This window comes from Callithrix jacchus, chromosome 10, assembly GCF_049354715.1.
Source record: "Callithrix jacchus isolate 240 chromosome 10, calJac240_pri, whole genome shotgun sequence".
Classification (NCBI taxonomy): Eukaryota; Metazoa; Chordata; class Mammalia; order Primates; family Cebidae; genus Callithrix; species Callithrix jacchus.
The window spans coordinates 121834441-121851010 of record NC_133511.1 but is presented as its reverse complement, the minus strand read 5'-3'; the positions used below and the strand labels follow the sequence as shown (position 1 = coordinate 121851010).

The following is a 16570-nucleotide window of genomic DNA, read 5'->3' as shown; positions in this document are numbered from 1 at the left end:
CAAAGTAGCTGGGATTACCGGGATGTGTCACCATGCCCTGCTAATTTTTGTATTTTTTAGTAGAGACAAGGTTTCACCATGTTGGCCAGGCTGGTCTCAAACTCCTGACCTCAGGTGATCTGCCTGCCTCAGCCTCCCAAAGTGCTGGGATTACAGGCATGAACCACCATGCCTGGCTGTAATTAGTTTTTAAGATTTCTTTGTATTTTACAGGTATTGGCTCCTTTCTTTTCCCTTTTGTTACCTGGTAAAAGGTATTGGCTCTTTATCTTGTATGGCAAATATTTTTTCTTCATCTATCATTGTCTCTTGACTTTTATCACACAGTGTTAATTTTTGGGGTATCAAGTACATCTTTTTATATTTGGGGTTTCTGTCTTTGCAGTTTTTCAAACCCTAAATTACTCTTATAATCTCCTAAATTGCATTCTAAATGTGTTGTTTAGATTTAAGACTACATCAGTTGGTGGTGGCTCACACCTGTTAATCTCAGCACTTTGGAAGGCTGAGGTGAGTGGATCACGAGATCAGGAGTTTGAGACCAGCCTGACCAACGTGAAGAAACCCGACTTCTATTAAAAATACAAAAATTAGCCAGGCTTGGTGGCACATGTCTGTAATCCCAGCTATTCAGGAGGTGGAGGCAGGAGAATCGCTTGAACCCGGGAGGTTGCGGTGAGCTGAGATCACGCCACCACACTTCAGCCTGGGCGACAGAGCGAGACTCCTTCTCAAAAAAAAAAAAAAAAAAAAAAGACTCTACACCATTTATCAACTGAATCATCTTTTCCTGATTGAAATAAAATACCACCTTTGTGGTATTTCTGGATTCTGTTGCACTACTTTCTTGCCAACAATATCATACTATTATTGTGGGTTTTTGCTTTGAGACAGAGTCTTGCTCTGTTGCCCAAGCTGGAGTGCGATCTCGGTTCACTGCACCTCCACCTCCCAGGTTCAAGCAATTCTGCTTTCTCAATCTCCCGAGTAGCTAGGATTACAGGCACCTACTACCACGCCTGCCTAGTTTTTTTTTTTTTTAAGTAAATACGGGGTTTCATCACGTTGGCCAGACCGATCTTGAACTCCTGACGTCATGTGATCCGCCCACCCTCGCTTCCAAAAGCGCTGGTGTGAGCCACCGCGCTAGCCTATTGTGTTTCATATATACTAATACTAGGTTCATCATCAGGATAGGCAAGCTCCTGCTCAGTTTTGTTTACAAGTTTTCCCACTATTGTAGTATTGTTTTATTTGATTTTAAGACCATTTAAATTATCTGAACTCCGCTTGGATTCCAATAGTAGTGCACATTTGTAATTTTTGGATTGACTACCTTGTCTTTTTAACTTGCAAACTACACAAAGAATGTCTTTCATCTAAGATTATATGTCGTTGCATCAGTTAAAATACTGTTTTGAATCCTTCAACAAGTCTTCTCTATTCATAGCTTTGTGGGTCACTTTTAATTTTTTTCAAAAAAAAACAGGAAGTCTTTTTTTTGAGAAGGAGTCTCGCTCTATCGCTAAGCTGGAGTGCACTGGCGCGATCCCGGCTGACGGCAACTTCCGTTTTCCGGTTTCAAGCTATTCTCCTGCCTCAGCCTCCTTAGTTGGGACTACAGGCACGCAGCACCACGCCCGGCTAATTTTTTGTATTTTTAGTAGGAATAGGGTTTCACCACGTTGGCCAGGATGGTCTCGATCTCGGGTCTCCCGAAGTGCTGGGATAACAGGCGTGACCCAACGCGCCAGGCCAGGAAGTCTTTATACCTGCAGCGTCAACAGAGCCGGTTTTCCGGCGAGCGCCAGCCCCTCCCTTGCTCCCGTCCAAGGTTCCGCGTTACCATGGGAACAAATATTGACGTAACTTAGAGCTTCCGTGCCGGACCGGAGGATCTGTGGTAAAGGGAGAGGGGCGGATAGACGGGTTTGCCCCATCTACGCATGCGCACTCCCAGCTCTAGCCTTCCCTCCGCCATAAATCTTGTTCCGGCTGGGCCTTTTCCGTCGCGACTTCTCGCTCAATCCCGCTCAATCCCGGAGAAACTGTCCCTTGGGGGAGGGGATTAGAAAAAGGCTGGAATCAGCTACAGCCAATCCCGCGACATTACGACGCACGCGAGATTGATTGACTCCACAACCGCAGCCAATGAGAGAGCTCGTCGCCGATCCGTCAGCGTCCGCCCCACCCCATCCCCTCCTTTCTGGACTTGGAGCTCAGTTCGCGCAGTAACAAATGAAGTGCGCGCTGCGACACCTCCCAGCCCACGGGACTCCGCCGCCATTTCCTCGCCAGCCCTAACGGTTCGGCCAATCCCAGCGCGCATCCAGAAGGACCGAGGCTCCGCCAATCGGAGGCCGCCGATTTCGACCCTTTGCCTCGGCCCGGCCCAATCCAGGCCCCGGCCCCGCCACCCTCGGCCCGCCCCCGCGGCGCCCTCTCTCCTCCCTCTTTGTGCGTCTCGCGCCGCCGCCGCCCGCCGCGTGAGAGGACGGGCTCCGCGCGCTACGGCAGCGCAGTCGGGTCCCCTCCCCCCGGGAGGCTTGCGAAGGAGAAGCCGTCGCCAAGGAAAAGCAGCCGCCGGTGCCGGTACCCGGGGGCGCCATGGCGACCGGAGCGAACGCCACGCCGCTGGGTAAGCTGGGCCCCCCCGGGCTCCCCTCGCTTCCCGGGCCCAAAGGGGGCTTCGAGCCCGGGCCTCCGCCTGCACCCGGGCCTGGGGCGGGGCTGCTGGCTCCCGGGCCGCCGCCGCCCCCGCCCGTGGGCTCGATGGGGGCCCTGACCGCGGCCTTCCCCTTCGCGGCGCTACCGCCGCCGCCGCCGCCGCCGCCCCCTCCTCCTCCCCAGCAGCCGCCTCCGCCTCCACCGCCACCGTCCCCCGGCGCCTCATATCCGCCGCCGCAGCCGCCCCCTCCGCCGCCGCTCTACCAGCGCGTGTCACCGCCGCAGCCGCCGCCACCCCAGCCGCCGCGTAAGGACCAGCAGCCGGGCCCGGCCGGCGGCGGAGGAGGTGAGTCGGGCCGAGAGAGCGCGAGAGGCGTCGCGCGGACGGGCCCGGCCGCCTAAGGGGCGCGCGGCGGCGGCGACGGCGGCTGCACGCGGCAGGGGCGCGCGCGCGCGCACGGGAGGCCCGGGCGGAGGCGCCCCAGGGCGCGCGCGGCCTGGTTCGGGGGGCCTCGGTTGCGCACGCGCGTTATTAGGGTTGGGCAGGGAGGGCGGTGACGCGCTGTGCGCAGACGCAATAAGGTGGCCTGGCTGTGCGGCCCTATTTTGAAAGCTGGGGGCCCCATGTTGTCCTCCAGTCCGCTGGTGTGAGAAGAAGGGTGGCGGGTGTTCTGCTCAGGACAAGGTGCTGGGTGCGAATGCCAGGAGGGCGTGAAAGCCCCGCCTAATGACGTGCAGCGGCTCCCTTGTGCTCTTGAGGAACCAGAATGGGAAAGTTACCAAGAGTAACTCCTCTATTTGTACAGCAAGGCAGGGTTTTCACTCCGGAGAGGTTGGAAAGCTTCACGTGATGGTTGGGTCTGATCTTTCTTGGTCTCTTTTGGGGAGACAACGCTAGGTTTTTTTAATCTCCCCTCAGTATCCTTAGGTCTCAGTCTGACTGGCACCCGTCACATTGTTTTTAAAAAGCTTTTCCCTCTCATCCTGTACCTTTGGGTAATAGGATTCTTATTTGGCAAATATAGGGAGTTTCTGCCTATGTATGGGGGAAGGAGGACTTGGCTGCTGTTGTATAGGTTGTTGTTTGTTGAATTTTTGATAGATTCTTTTAAGAGTTCAGGCCCTGAGTGTCCAACTGGCCAGGAAAATTGAATGCTGATTTTGGCTAAACTTATGAAGATAAAGGTGATCTTGTTGAAGAATTGGGCTTTTCCCACTTAGTAGTGTGTAACTGGGTTTAGCTGTGGTCCGGCCTCTTGAAAGGTGACAAGGAGGGTGGAGGTGGGAGGAGCCCCCAGTCCCCTCAGGACCGCTTTACAAACCTATGATTCTTCAGTGTATTTGTGTCTTCCCTGGGGCTTTCAGAGCACTCAGGGGTAATGTAATATATATCTAACGCTCTCTGCAGTCCTGTGCATTAAGATTACCATGTTTATATATTTGACAATTTTCTAGACAAAAATTAAGGATGTGAAATGTGAACTTTCTGACCCAGGACCAGGTACTCTTGTAGTGGCCTTAAGTTTTAAAACTCTGACCTCTCAGTTTTCTGGTTCTTTTTTGTTTTGCTATTTAAATTTTAGGTCAACCTTTCAGTTTCACTATCTGCTGAGTTTCTGTGTAGTGCCTTAAATATCCTTAACTGTTTATTGATACTCTGTTGATATTTACATCTGATGGACTTTGTCTCTGCCTTTAGACTTCCCAAGTAAGAAGCGGAAGAGGAGCCGCTGGAACCAAGACACAATGGAACAAAAGACAGTGATTCCGGGAATGCCTACAGTTATTCCCCCTGGACTTACTCGAGAACAAGAAAGAGCTTACATAGGTAAATATACGTTCTGCATCCAAATACACTTTGAGATGTTACGATTTATTCTGCATTTCTTGAAAGTTTGCAATTGTAGTTATCTTTTTTGAGATAAGATAATTTCGTGACTTTAGTATGTTCTGTCAGTTTTTGCCCAGTGAGTTCTGCATTTGCAGCTCCATGTTTTGGTCTGTTTGTAACAGCAGTGTTCTCCAGGAGTGTCAGGAAGGTAGGGACTCACTTAGGAATAAGAATAGTCCCCATTCCAGCAGCCCACCCTTTTCAGCTGCTGTTCATTGCCAGTTGATGAGGTGAGTGTCATCTGCCTCTCTGGACAGGCCCCAGTGGAGAACACCGCAGGTATTGTAATCCACGTACTTTTCACAGCATGGCCTTTCACCGTAATTTCATATTCCTCCCCCTAAAATGTGGTCTTTTACTTTCTATAGGTACTTTCTGAAAGGAAAAAAAACTGACAAAAAGTGGTTCTGAAAGTGTGTTTACAATTCACCCCTGTTTATTTTCTTGAATTTAAGAATTTAATTTAACCTTCCCTTCAACATCTTTTCTGGATTGGTCTATGGAGAGCTGTCTTAAAATGAAGGCTCTTGTATTTACTCTTAACTCTGCTGGAAAAGTGATATTACTGCTTGGATATGGAATGAAGTGCTAGGATAAAAGGTTTTCTATGCTGGGAAGTTTTGAGAATTAAGAATGACTATCCACAGTGGAATTGAAATTAACCTCAAAATTGCTTTAAAAAAAATTTTTTTAATGCAAGTTTTACTTTTATATACCTGTGCAGCTGTCTCAAAAAAGTTTACTTGATAAAAACATTTTCTACTAACCAAATAAACATCTCCTTTGGAGGAAATTTGGGTAAAGACCTCCTAAGCCTACGAGGCTGTAGCCTTCACAACCAAAAAGCTTTAAGGCCAGCATGTTATTACTCCTGAGGATCTTAATTGCCTGTTTTTTAGACTGCTGAGAATTTTGAGGCATTGGAATTGTCTGTCTCCTTTCATGGTACTACTAATACTTGTTCTTTCCCTACTGTTCCTGTCTACTCCCACCCATTCCCTTGTGTCTCATTTTAGACCACTCTGGGTCTTTACAACCTTGTGAAATGTCCGTAGTGGAGTGATATCCCAAGAACACAAGCATACTTTAGAAAATGGGAAGGGCATTAATTCTTTACAACTCCATTTCTCTTTTCTGTGGAGGGCTAATTTGCTGAGCCCTAAGGGCTATTTAGAGCTATAGTCAAAATAGATAGAATCAAAGCAGAGGTGTAGGTCTCCACAGAAGAGAATGACCCTTTTTATTTAGATAAGGCCCCACATCTCCATAGTTCAGTTAAGATGACCACCACCACCGCCCCCCACCCCAGGGGTTTGTTTAGCTCAATACTCAACTGCAAAGTCAGAGCTTTTCAGGCATAAAGGAGCTTGGGGAGCCATGTGTCTTACTAATCTTCTGTCTCCTGCAGTACATACTGCTTTGTCCAGAATGCCCTCAATGTCTTTCTCTTTTTTTCTTTTTTGAGACACAGTCCGGCTCTTTTGCCAGGCTGGAGTGTAGTAGCTAGATCTCCACTGCAACCTCCACCTCCCAGGTTCAAGTGATTCTCCTGCCTCAGCTTCCTGAGTAGAGGGGACTACGGGCGCATGCCATTATGCCCAGCTAATTTTTTTGTATTTTTAGTAGTGATGGAGTTTCACCATGTTGGCCAGGATGGTCTTTATCTCCTGACCTCGTGATCTGCCTGCCTCGGCCTCCCAAAATGCTGGGATTACAGGCATGAGCACCCAGCTAGTATCTTTTGATAATAATGAGTTTTCATTTTTTCAGGGTTTCAGTGTATGGGTGTGGTATAGCCCTGTGATTGTATTTAAAGTTGGATATCTTTGGTTAGGGATGCATTAATTCTATCTTGGAGCCAGCTCAATTTTAACCCAATCTAGTAACACTTGCCCTTATTAGAGATGCCTGCTCAAAATTCTCAGATGCTGCAAAGGTAAGGAACAGGTGGTTATTCTGCACGTTGAAGAAAGCTGCTCTGGCTCTGCAGTTCCCATTATCTTGGAAAATCAGCTGTGTAACATTTTCCTGGAGTCACTGGCAACTTTTGTGAAACCCTCACCTCTCTTTTTCATGCACAGCCTCATTGGTCAAGGCCTGAGGGCCCATATACATTGTCATTGATCCACACATTTCATCTTCTACACACTTGCTTCCCATATGAAAAAAAGCAAGCCTGAAAACAAATTCTTAGCATGTTATGGTTACTGGTTTATTAAGATATGTGGTTTGTCATTTAATATTTGAATAAGTATTTTACATAATTGAATAAAAGCTGCAGGTATTGGGAGACCCTTACCTAGTACAGGTCTGGTTGTACAGAAAGCGTATGTACAAATTTCTATAAGGTGTTGAATTTTGTTTTTAAATGTCTTATTTGAGGAATTTTAAGTGTGGTATTGATGAAAATGATCTTTGCTCAATTGGTATTTTTTCTTGTCCCATGTTAATTGGGTCTCATTTTGGGCTATGCTTAATATTTAATGAAGAAAACCTCAATTCTTGCCCTCAAGTAATTTGATGGGAATCAGGTATTGGTGACATAACATGGTTTTTGGTTCTGGGTACCAATTGTAAGCAAGCCTTGGTGGGGAGGAAGAGGTGAAACACCTCCTATAATTGCTTTGATGTTAGCCTTAGTGAACAGTCTTTATTGCTAACCCCTCTTCCAACAAACTGTTTGCTTCCTTAAGTGATAACCATTTTGAAGTGAAAAAAACCTATAGATGTAAAAGGACTCCTGCCGATAGGTGGTTTGGGGTTTTTGCTTCAATGTGTTCACTGATCAATCGTCCCTTTCAAAGTCTCCGAGTTCTTCATGCTTGTTGTTGAGATTTGAGATGTTTTTTGGTAACATTGTCTTTTTTCCATCCTTTTTTTTCTTTCCTAACCTGGTTTCTTCCAGTGCAACTGCAGATAGAAGACCTGACTCGTAAACTGCGCACAGGAGACCTGGGCATCCCCCCTAACCCTGAGGACAGGTTGGGAAACAGTTTTAACCAGCTGACAGTAACGCTTTTACCTTTTTCTCAATACGTTTTACTGGTGGCAACATGTTGTGTCAGTTCAATAAAATCCTAGTAAGACGACTGTACTCTGACCATTTGGGGGATTAAGGTTTAATTAGAAATATGTATGGTCAGTCAACAGTTAGAATGGAATAAAACTTAAATGTTGGGAGAATAAAAAGTTACAGGAAAATGGACAACTGGTTTCCAATTGGTAAGCATGTAGATCTTAACCTGATTTACCCACCCTTAGGGACAGTGAGGTGGCCCGTTAACCTGCCTTTTCGGTACCTGCCTTGGGTGAAAGCCCAGGGCATAGAGTTTTTCTCACAGGTACACGGTGCAGGGACTAAGAATATTTTTGAGCATCACTGAACTTGAGCAACCCAGAAACTCTGGTCAGCTCATTGCTACAGTCTTCCTGCTCACGGTTTTGAGGTGGCTTCAAAACAGATGAGATTTCTAACCAACTTCCTCCACTGCCAGTTAACTTTCAGCCTTGGCCATTGCCTTGGGGGTGTTGGGAGGGGCCAGAATATTCTCACCTATTTTGGGAAGGCAAGCTACCAACCCTAAATTACTTTTTTTTTTTCCTTAAAGGGAGCGTGGGCCTCAAACAGCTGTGGTCATGTCATGTCAGTTTGCTGTTTCTCTCACCTCAGAAAAATAATTTGTGTGGGGGAGATGAACTTTTTAAACTGGAATTCTATTAGCTGATTGAACAGCTAAAATTGGTCATTTAATTAGAAGGGCAGTAAGTCTCCCTCTCACTCAATTTTCTCTTAGTGCATACGGCATAGTTGAAAAGACTTGGCTTTAAAAAGTAGTGTTTTTGGCTTTTGTTACCCAGTTAATAGCTTATTAAATCAGGAAGATGATGTCATGGCTTTAGAAGTCACTCATGCATCTTTCTTCCACCCTTTGCCAGGAAACATTAACTTCCTTGTTTCTCCGTATTGACTCTTTAACTTGAATTACTAAATTTGCTATATTTTACCTATAGGTAGATTTTGGTTGTAGGGTTGTATTGTGTTTCGTTTCTTTTTGAAGATTTTTAAAAAAAATTTACATTGTAGGTCATAGACCACAACTGTTTAGTGCCTTTTTGGCCTTTTTCCCTTTAATAATACGTCTACAGGTTACCAGTCAATTCCTCCAAAGGTTGAATTTTTAACAAACCTTCTTTGCTTCCTGGATAACTGGGATTAGAATTTAGTTGATCTAGCCGATGCCTATTGGAGGTGAAGAAGTCGGGTCAGTCTAACCTCTAGAATACTAGCTTTTGCCTTTCATTTCTGCAATTTGGGAAGAGGTTAAACTGTTGTGAGGCCTTCACATGGCCAATTGGGTCCTGGTAAGACTTGTTTTTGTAACTAGCCAAGAATGCTTAATTCGAGACAGCTATGGGGTGGGGATTAGAAATTCGAGCATGTTAGAAATGAAACCAGAGCAGGCTTTTTCCTCCCTTGTATTCAGTTTTGAAAGAGGCCCTAATGCCTGATTGGTTTTGCTTTTGAGCCCAGGTTGGAGGGAAATGCATGGGTTTTCTTAATTAAGATAATTTCTTAAAAAGGTGTTATATCAATTAAGCCAGTTTATTGTTATTTTGATGTTGCTTAACTTGCACAGTAAAATATGTTTAAAACTTTTTTGTAGACTTAAATGTATAAGATGGTAGTCTAATGAGCTGGGGTATGTTTGCTTTTGTTCACCATTACTGGATTGTGCTAACAGTTTATACAAATGCTAGAAACGGAGGTGTCATTTAGCCGTCATTAGCCATGAACAAACCTGACCTTTTATTCCATCGTGTGTGTAACGTGGTGTGACATGGTTCCCTTTAGGCTGAAGACAGTGGGAGCAGCCGAGTTCAGTCCTTGCTCTCCAACTAGGCAAGGTTCTCTCAACTAAACCAAGGGTATAGGAGTCTTGACTACTTTCAGGATGTTTTTTTAATAACCTGATGCACATGGTCTCTTCCCTTCTTGCAGCTGCTACTAAATTTATATTCAGAATATCAAGCTGTGGTCCTTTTTATAATCTTAACTCAAAATTCTAGGAGTGTAACCTCTCTTTTTTATTACCGCAAAATCCAGCTGTGGTAAACTGACCATTTTATCATTATATTTTTTTACTTGTAGCAACAGCATTTTACTCCTTAAAAAAATGAGAGAGAGAAAATCTGCTTTCTGGACTTGTAAACTCTGGTGGAGAATCATAGGTTTTCCCCTTGCTGTTTGCAGGCTCAGACCCTAGACAAGTATTTGACCAAATCTACATTTGCAGCCTCTCACAGAAGCTGCTTTAGCACTTTAACGTTTTTCTCTACTCAGACTCCCCAACCTCGAACAGCCAGAAAACAGGTTGTCTCCTGGGCCTTGGACACAGCCAGCCAGGCCATTGAAGGAAAAGCAAAGACGAAGCCTTGAACCATCTCTCTCCATTGTGGGGGCCAAGTAGCTGCAGTAGCCTTCAGTCCCATTTGCATTGGGTTAAAGAGCTCATCCATACTATGTGTTAGGGGAACAGAAGCTCTTCCTTATAGGGCATGAGCTCTCTAAGAGTTAACATTTTGCCTAAACTTGGGGTTTCTGTGGTTTGTAAACTTGGGATATTGTAACTTTTTTCAAATGGAAGAAAATCCATATATGGCAAGAAGACTCCAGGGGATGATACTGTCCCTGCTACTTAGAATCCAAAGATTTTCCCCAAAGGATAGACAGACACTTTTTCCTCTCATCACTTCTAGATGCAAAAATCTTTTTTTGTTGTTTTTTTCCTTTCTTATACACACCCCAGACCCCTAATGTTAAGCCAGCTTCCATCTCCCCATTCCACACGATCTTGAGTAGCACACGTTATGGTCGGTTCCTCCGAACAGTGTTGTATTAGGGTCTGAGAGGCAGAGGGGCTGGGAAAGACTTTATAGTCCATGTGGGAATGAGAGAAGTTGGGGCAGAATAGTAAACGGGAGTGTGTTTCCCACAGGTCCCCTTCCCCTGAGCCCATCTACAATAGTGAGGGGAAGCGGCTTAATACCCGAGAGTTCCGCACCCGCAAAAAGCTGGAAGAGGAGCGGCACAACCTCATCACTGAGATGGTTGCACTCAACCCGGATTTTAAGCCACCTGCAGATTACAAGTAAGCCGAAGGGCTAGATCATCTGGGATGAGAACACATGCAGATCATGGGTGATCTGCTGGGGTGGGACAATACTAGTACTACTCACTTCTTGCCCCAAATCACCCATAATTAGTGCATGGTACCAATAGTTAGTTTTAGAAGAGCTCCTGGCTGTGTCATCCTCCAGAAATGTGCAGTGACAGACTTTTCTTTCTTAGACCTCCAGCAACACGTGTGAGTGATAAAGTCATGATTCCACAAGATGAATACCCAGAAATCAACTTTGTGGGGCTGCTCATTGGGCCCAGGTGAGTAACTCTTAGTCTGTGGGATACGGAATTCCTTTTTAGAGCCTCAGAGATGTGTCCGTTTTGTGCCTAATTGGGTACTGTTGGCTTACTTCCCCCCTTTTTGGTAGGACATTCATTTTGGCTGAATTATGCCTTTCTGTGAGCAAGTCTTCTCACTAGGGTGAAAAAGGCAAATCCTCAGGTTTATTGTAGCTGACCGTAATAAAGTTCATGGAGCTCTTGGTCAGAAAATCCGATTCTTTGCACTTGTAGTTTCCCACCAGTGCCAAATTGGCCCAGCCTCTGTTCCCTCTTTGAGTGTGACCTTGTCAGGTATAAACTCAGTCATTTCTGTCTCTGATAGAGGGAACACCCTAAAGAACATAGAGAAGGAGTGCAATGCCAAGATTATGATCCGGGGGAAAGGATCTGTGAAAGAAGGGAAGGTTGGGCGCAAAGATGGCCAGATGTTGCCAGGAGAAGATGAGCCACTTCATGCCCTGGTCACCGCCAATACAATGGAGAACGTCAAAAAGGCAGTGGAACAGGTGAGTGGTGAGTCCAGAAAGGAAGCCTCTTGCTGAAAACCTAGGTGGAGGCCCCAAGCACTTAACTATCCACTGTATCTTCACTAGATAAGAAACATCTTGAAGCAGGGTATCGAGACCCCAGAAGACCAGAATGATCTACGGAAGATGCAGCTTCGGGAGTTGGCTCGCTTGAATGGGACCCTTCGGGAAGATGACAACAGGTATGTGATTGAGTTTAAAGGACAGAGTATAGAGACCTGAAGTACCTATGGAAGTAGAGATTATCCCCTTGTGTTGACCTCTTGTTCCTTTAATAGGATCTTAAGACCTTGGCAGAGTTCAGAGACCCGCAGCATTACCAACACCACGGTGTGTACCAAGTGTGGAGGGGCTGGCCACATCGCTTCAGACTGCAAATTCCAAAGGTGAGGGGCTGGCTCTTGTGGTTTCCTGGTAGCCCGAGATGTGCAGGACAACTCTCTCAGCACATTAGTTGGTTCTTAATTTTACTGACCAAGAGAAACATCTTTCAGTTAATGTGGTCTGTAATGGTGTGGTTTAAAGCCCAGGATCATTAGAAATAGGCTCTATAGATATTCCTATTTGTTTGTCTTGAGCCCAAGAAAACTGGAAGCTTCCATTTTGAGTATAAATGTTTTCACTGGGGCTCAAGAGGAAGTTCCCTGCTTTTGCTATTCAGAATTGGTTCGAGAAGACTTGTTTCTTGGGGGTAGAGACGACGGAGATGGTTTTTCCATCTCCGTCGCCTCTACCTTTTCTCCCTCCCTCTAAAAAAAAAAAAAAAGAAAAATTCTTTCTGACCAGTTGCAAGTTGGCACTGGATACCAGCACCTTTTTATTCTGGCAAATATGTAAGCTTTTGTTCAGGAAGGTCGTTCGGGCAGTTGGGCCAGTCTTACATAGATTTTCTTTTCTCAAACTGGGAATGAAGTTTGATGGAATTGAGTTGAGAGAACCTGTGCTTCAGTGATGCTTAGGGTCGTCTGTGCTCTTCGCCCAGGGCCTCTGCTCTGGCGATCTCAGATGCAGAACTGGGCACGACACTGAAGATTGTTGAGAGACTGTTGAGAGCCATGTTCAGTAAGGGGTTAGAAAGATGTAATGATCTGATGATTGAATCCTTCAACACTTTCTGTATGTTGGTTTCTCAGGGTAAAAGCTTCCGTAATGAGTTTTTCCACTTTCTCTCTGTCTCCCACCCCACCTCAGGCCTGGTGATCCCCAGTCAGCTCAGGATAAAGCACGGATGGATAAAGAATATTTGTCCCTCATGGCTGAACTGGGTGAAGCGCCCGTCCCAGCATCTGTGGGCTCCACCTCTGGGCCTGCCACCACACCCCTGGCCAGTGCACCTCGTCCTGCTGCTCCCGCCAACAACCCACCTCCGCCGGTGAGCCTGGGGGCAGGTTCTCTTGGTCTGGCTTCCCCATTCTCTTCTGCAGAGACTGGGAGCTATGGCCATGTGCTTTGGGTAGAGCAGATCGATGGATATGGATGGCAACATTGTTCTTCTGGGATCTCAAGCCAATTGGGGACTTTTCTCACTTTGGGAAGACCTCGTTCTTGTGTTCTAGTCCTGTGGCATGAACGGAAGAACAATGTTGCCACCAGGGGGCGCAGGCAGGGACGTTGGCTGGAAATGCTCTCACGTAGTCTCTCATGTCCACCACTCAGAGTCGCCCACCCTGGATGAATTCTGGCCCTTCAGAGAGTCGGCCTTACCATGGCATGCACGGAGGTGGTCCTGGTGGGCCCGGAGGCGGCCCCCACAGCTTCCCACACCCGTTACCCAGCCTGACAGGTGGGCATGGTGGACATCCCATGCAGCACAACCCCAATGGACCCCCACCCCCTTGGATGCAGCCACCACCACCTCCGATGAACCAGGGCCCCCACCCACCTGGGCACCATGGCCCTCCTCCAATGGGTAAGTAAGTGTCAGACCAGAAACCTTGGGGCTTTGGGATAAGCAGGGGGTTGCGTCAGGTCACTGAGCTAGAAGCAGCTCTCAAGTGGCTCGGCAGTGTGCCGGGTCTGCCTGACTTGCCAGGGTTATGGCTCTGGAAGGAGCGAGACTTCATTCTGGTACAGGGAGTGATTCTGTGTCAGCTAGGCACAGACACTGCCTTTTACAGGCATGGTTTTCAGAACTCCTGTAAGGATAGCAACTCAAGTTATCACAGGGGTGGCTTCCCTGGCCAATTCCAATGTCCTGCTAAGTCCCTGCTCTTTCCTTCCATCAAGATCAGTACCTGGGAAGTACGCCTGTGGGCTCTGGGGTCTATCGCCTGCATCAAGGAAAAGGTAATGGCTGTCTGCTGGCTGTGGGTCTTCACCTAGGTTTGGGCACGTGGGGACTGTGGCCCAAATCCCCCCCTTTCCCTAAAGCCTCATCTTTGCCTACACCTACCTGCAGGTATGATGCCGCCACCGCCTATGGGCATGATGCCGCCGCCGCCTCCGCCTCCCAGTGGGCAGCCCCCGCCCCCTCCCTCTGGTCCTCTTCCCCCATGGCAACAGCAGCAGCAGCAGCCTCCGCCACCCCCTCCGCCCAGCAGCAGTATGGCTTCCAGTACCCCCTTGCCATGGCAGCAAAGTGAGTAGAATATTTTGGGCTTGTGGGCGTGGGTGGGATGGGGGTGGGCCTGAGAGGAACCGTAGAGCCTCACACCTCACACAAGCAGGCAGGTGCCTTGGGATGAGCCCCTGAGCTCTGCTGGGGTTGTAAACAGAAAGGGCCTCCTGGTCCGGGGGGTAGAGGGGCATCTTGGAGAGGAGAGCTGATGTTTGGTGTGGTTGTGTCTGGGGAGAGGTTCGTGGGGACCTGGAGGGGAGCCTGCTGTTGTAGGTAGGGGGACAGAAGTCCCGTCCTCACGGGCTGAGTGAGCGGCTGGCTGGACCGAGCCTGGTGCATATGGCCCGAGTGGGATGGTGCATGCTTGCTCTGGCGAGGGCTGTGATTGGGGTGAGAGACTGCAGAGGTGGGACCGGGCAGTGGGGAGAGAGCAGCTGTGGCCTTGAGGTTGAATGTGCCGTTCGGTGGTGGCGGCGGCTGGGCGGAGGGACGTCAGAGCTGTTTTTGTGTCTGGTACCTTCCCCTCAGCCCTTCTAGGGGCATTGGTGACAAAGGGCTTACTCTGTTAAGCCCAGAGACCTCGAGGCTGACCCCAGGGTAGTCCTGCCCACCCCTCCACTCCCATCACCAGCCCCGCCCGCCCGCCCCCCACCACCGTACCGCATGCCAAGCAAGGAGCAGGCGCCCCTCGCCCCCATCCCAAGGCAGCAGCCGCAGACAGCCGCGGTGTGCCCCCGCGCGTGTGACCTTGGGCTTCTTTACCACCCCAGATACGACGACTACCACCACGAGCGCTGGCACAGGGTCCATCCCGCCATGGCAACAGCAGCAGGCGGCTGCCGCAGCTTCTCCAGGAGCCCCTCAGATGCAAGGCAACCCCACTATGGTGCCCCTGCCCCCCGGGGTCCAGCCGCCTCTGCCGCCTGGGGCCCCTCCCCCTCCGCCGCCTCCACCGCCTGGTTCCACCGGCATGATGTATGCCCCGCCCCCTCCTCCTCCGCCTCCCATGGACCCTTCTAACTTTGTCACCATGATGGGCATGGGGGTGGCGGGCATGCCGCCCTTCGGGATGCCTCCAGCTCCCCCACCGCCTCCACCACAGAACTAGACTTGTTTTTTAAGAAAATATATATTATATATAGAGAGAATTGGTCTCGTTTAAACACGCCGAACCTCACCATATGGAGCCAGACATTGGGACGCACGCATGTGATTGTGTGTGCACGCATGTGTGTGTGTGCACGCACGGGGCTGGGCCAAGCGACTGAGGATTCGCTTGGGAATGGGCAGTGGTAGTAGGGGCGCCAGCTTGGGCTCTTCTGGCGCCCCGTAGCATCGAGTGTCTTCTTTGTCTTCTTTCTCTCCTCACCCAACTCCCTTTGCCTCTCCCCAAACCGGGCCGCCAGGATCCCTCCCCGCGGCGGCGATGGCCCGAGCCATGAGAGTGAGGACTTTCCGCGCCCATTGGTGACCCTTCCAGGCAGACAGCCTCAGCAACGCCCCTGGTGGACAGGATGGTTCGGCAAAGCAGCCTGAGTTATTTTTGTGGACGGAATCGGAACACGCTGGCTCCATATCGTGAAATTTTTATTAATTTTTTTCTTTTTCCTTTGTTACTTCCTTATCTCTTCCTTTCTTCAGACTCCGTCCAAGGAGATGCTCTCCCCGGTCTTCTGCTACAATTAGATTCTTTTCCCTTCTCTCCAGTTCTTCCCTTACCAAGGAGAGGGGAGCAAATGGTTTTGGGCATGGGCTTCGGCCATTCATGCCAAGCTGGTTGTGGGGTTCTTTGGTTCGTAAGTTTTTCACGGTGCCATAACCACCCACAAAGATGTTGGTTTAAAGTGTGGGGCTTTTAAATCTCTGCCACCCTTGTCAAGGGAGTCTTGTACAGTGGTCAAGGGCAGGTTCATCTCCAGGTTCCGGGTTTCCCATCCGCCTGGCGTTCCTGCCAGCAGTGGGTGGGCCAGCCTGAGCTCCCTCGGGCTCTCCTGCCAGCCTTGAGTTCTCATGCTCCTTGACCACCTGAGCTGTCTCAGATTCCATTTGGTCCTCTCCTTCCTGGAAGGCTTCCTTCTACGTTTTATTTTAATCCCAAACGTCTGAATGTTTTGCAGCGTCTAGGAGTTTGAGCCCCCTGTTCATTCTCCTTCCTTTTTCCTCCCGCTTCCCTCTCCATGGAGTGATTATGTTGATAATAATGTATACTGCGCGTTCTCTTCACTGGTTTATCTGCAGAAATTTCTCTGGGCTTTTTTTTTCGGTGTTAGATTCAACACTGCGTTAAAGCGGGGATGTTCCATTGAATAAAAGAGCAGTGTGGTTTTCTGGGTCTGCTTCTTTATTTTCCTTTTTAATGCCGCTCACCCCACCCCCTGCTTTTTCTTTTCATATAAACTTCCTCTCCCAGCAGCACCAAAGTTGCCTTTACTTTTTGTTCGGCACCTGGTCCGGGGCAAGACTGT

General features: G+C 48.5%; 1 protein-coding gene and 1 long non-coding RNA gene across 31 annotated transcripts; one reads left to right on the top strand and one right to left on the bottom strand.

The window, feature by feature from the left end:
• Positions 1-1213: 1213 nt before the first annotated feature.
• Positions 1214-3171, bottom strand: LOC144578177 (uncharacterized). Its single transcript, XR_013523477.1, has 2 exons — positions 2932-3171; positions 1214-2054 (listed from the first exon to the last, which is right to left on the bottom strand). It is a non-coding gene; the product is annotated as an uncharacterized LOC144578177 (long non-coding RNA).
• SF1 (splicing factor 1) lies at positions 2458-16433 on the top strand. 30 transcript variants are annotated; one of them, XM_078341359.1, is made up of 15 exons: positions 2458-2638; positions 2854-3013; positions 4367-4495; positions 7464-7539; positions 10555-10707; positions 10908-10997; positions 11344-11527; positions 11615-11730; positions 11827-11934; positions 12740-12920; positions 13184-13457; positions 13780-13834; positions 13947-14126; positions 14876-15080; positions 15512-16433. In XM_078341359.1, exons 3-15 carry the CDS (start codon positions 4414-4416, stop codon positions 15545-15547), a joined length of 1740 nt encoding a protein of 579 aa, XP_078197485.1. In that variant the 5' UTR covers positions 2458-2638; positions 2854-3013; positions 4367-4413; the 3' UTR covers positions 15548-16433. The 30 variants fall into 30 exon arrangements, with proteins under 30 accessions (XP_078197485.1, XP_078197483.1, XP_078197484.1 ...); XM_078341357.1 differs by having other exon boundaries at positions 13184-13461; positions 13775-13834; XM_078341358.1 differs by having other exon boundaries at positions 2851-3013.
• The last annotated feature ends 137 nt before the right edge of the window (positions 16434-16570 follow it).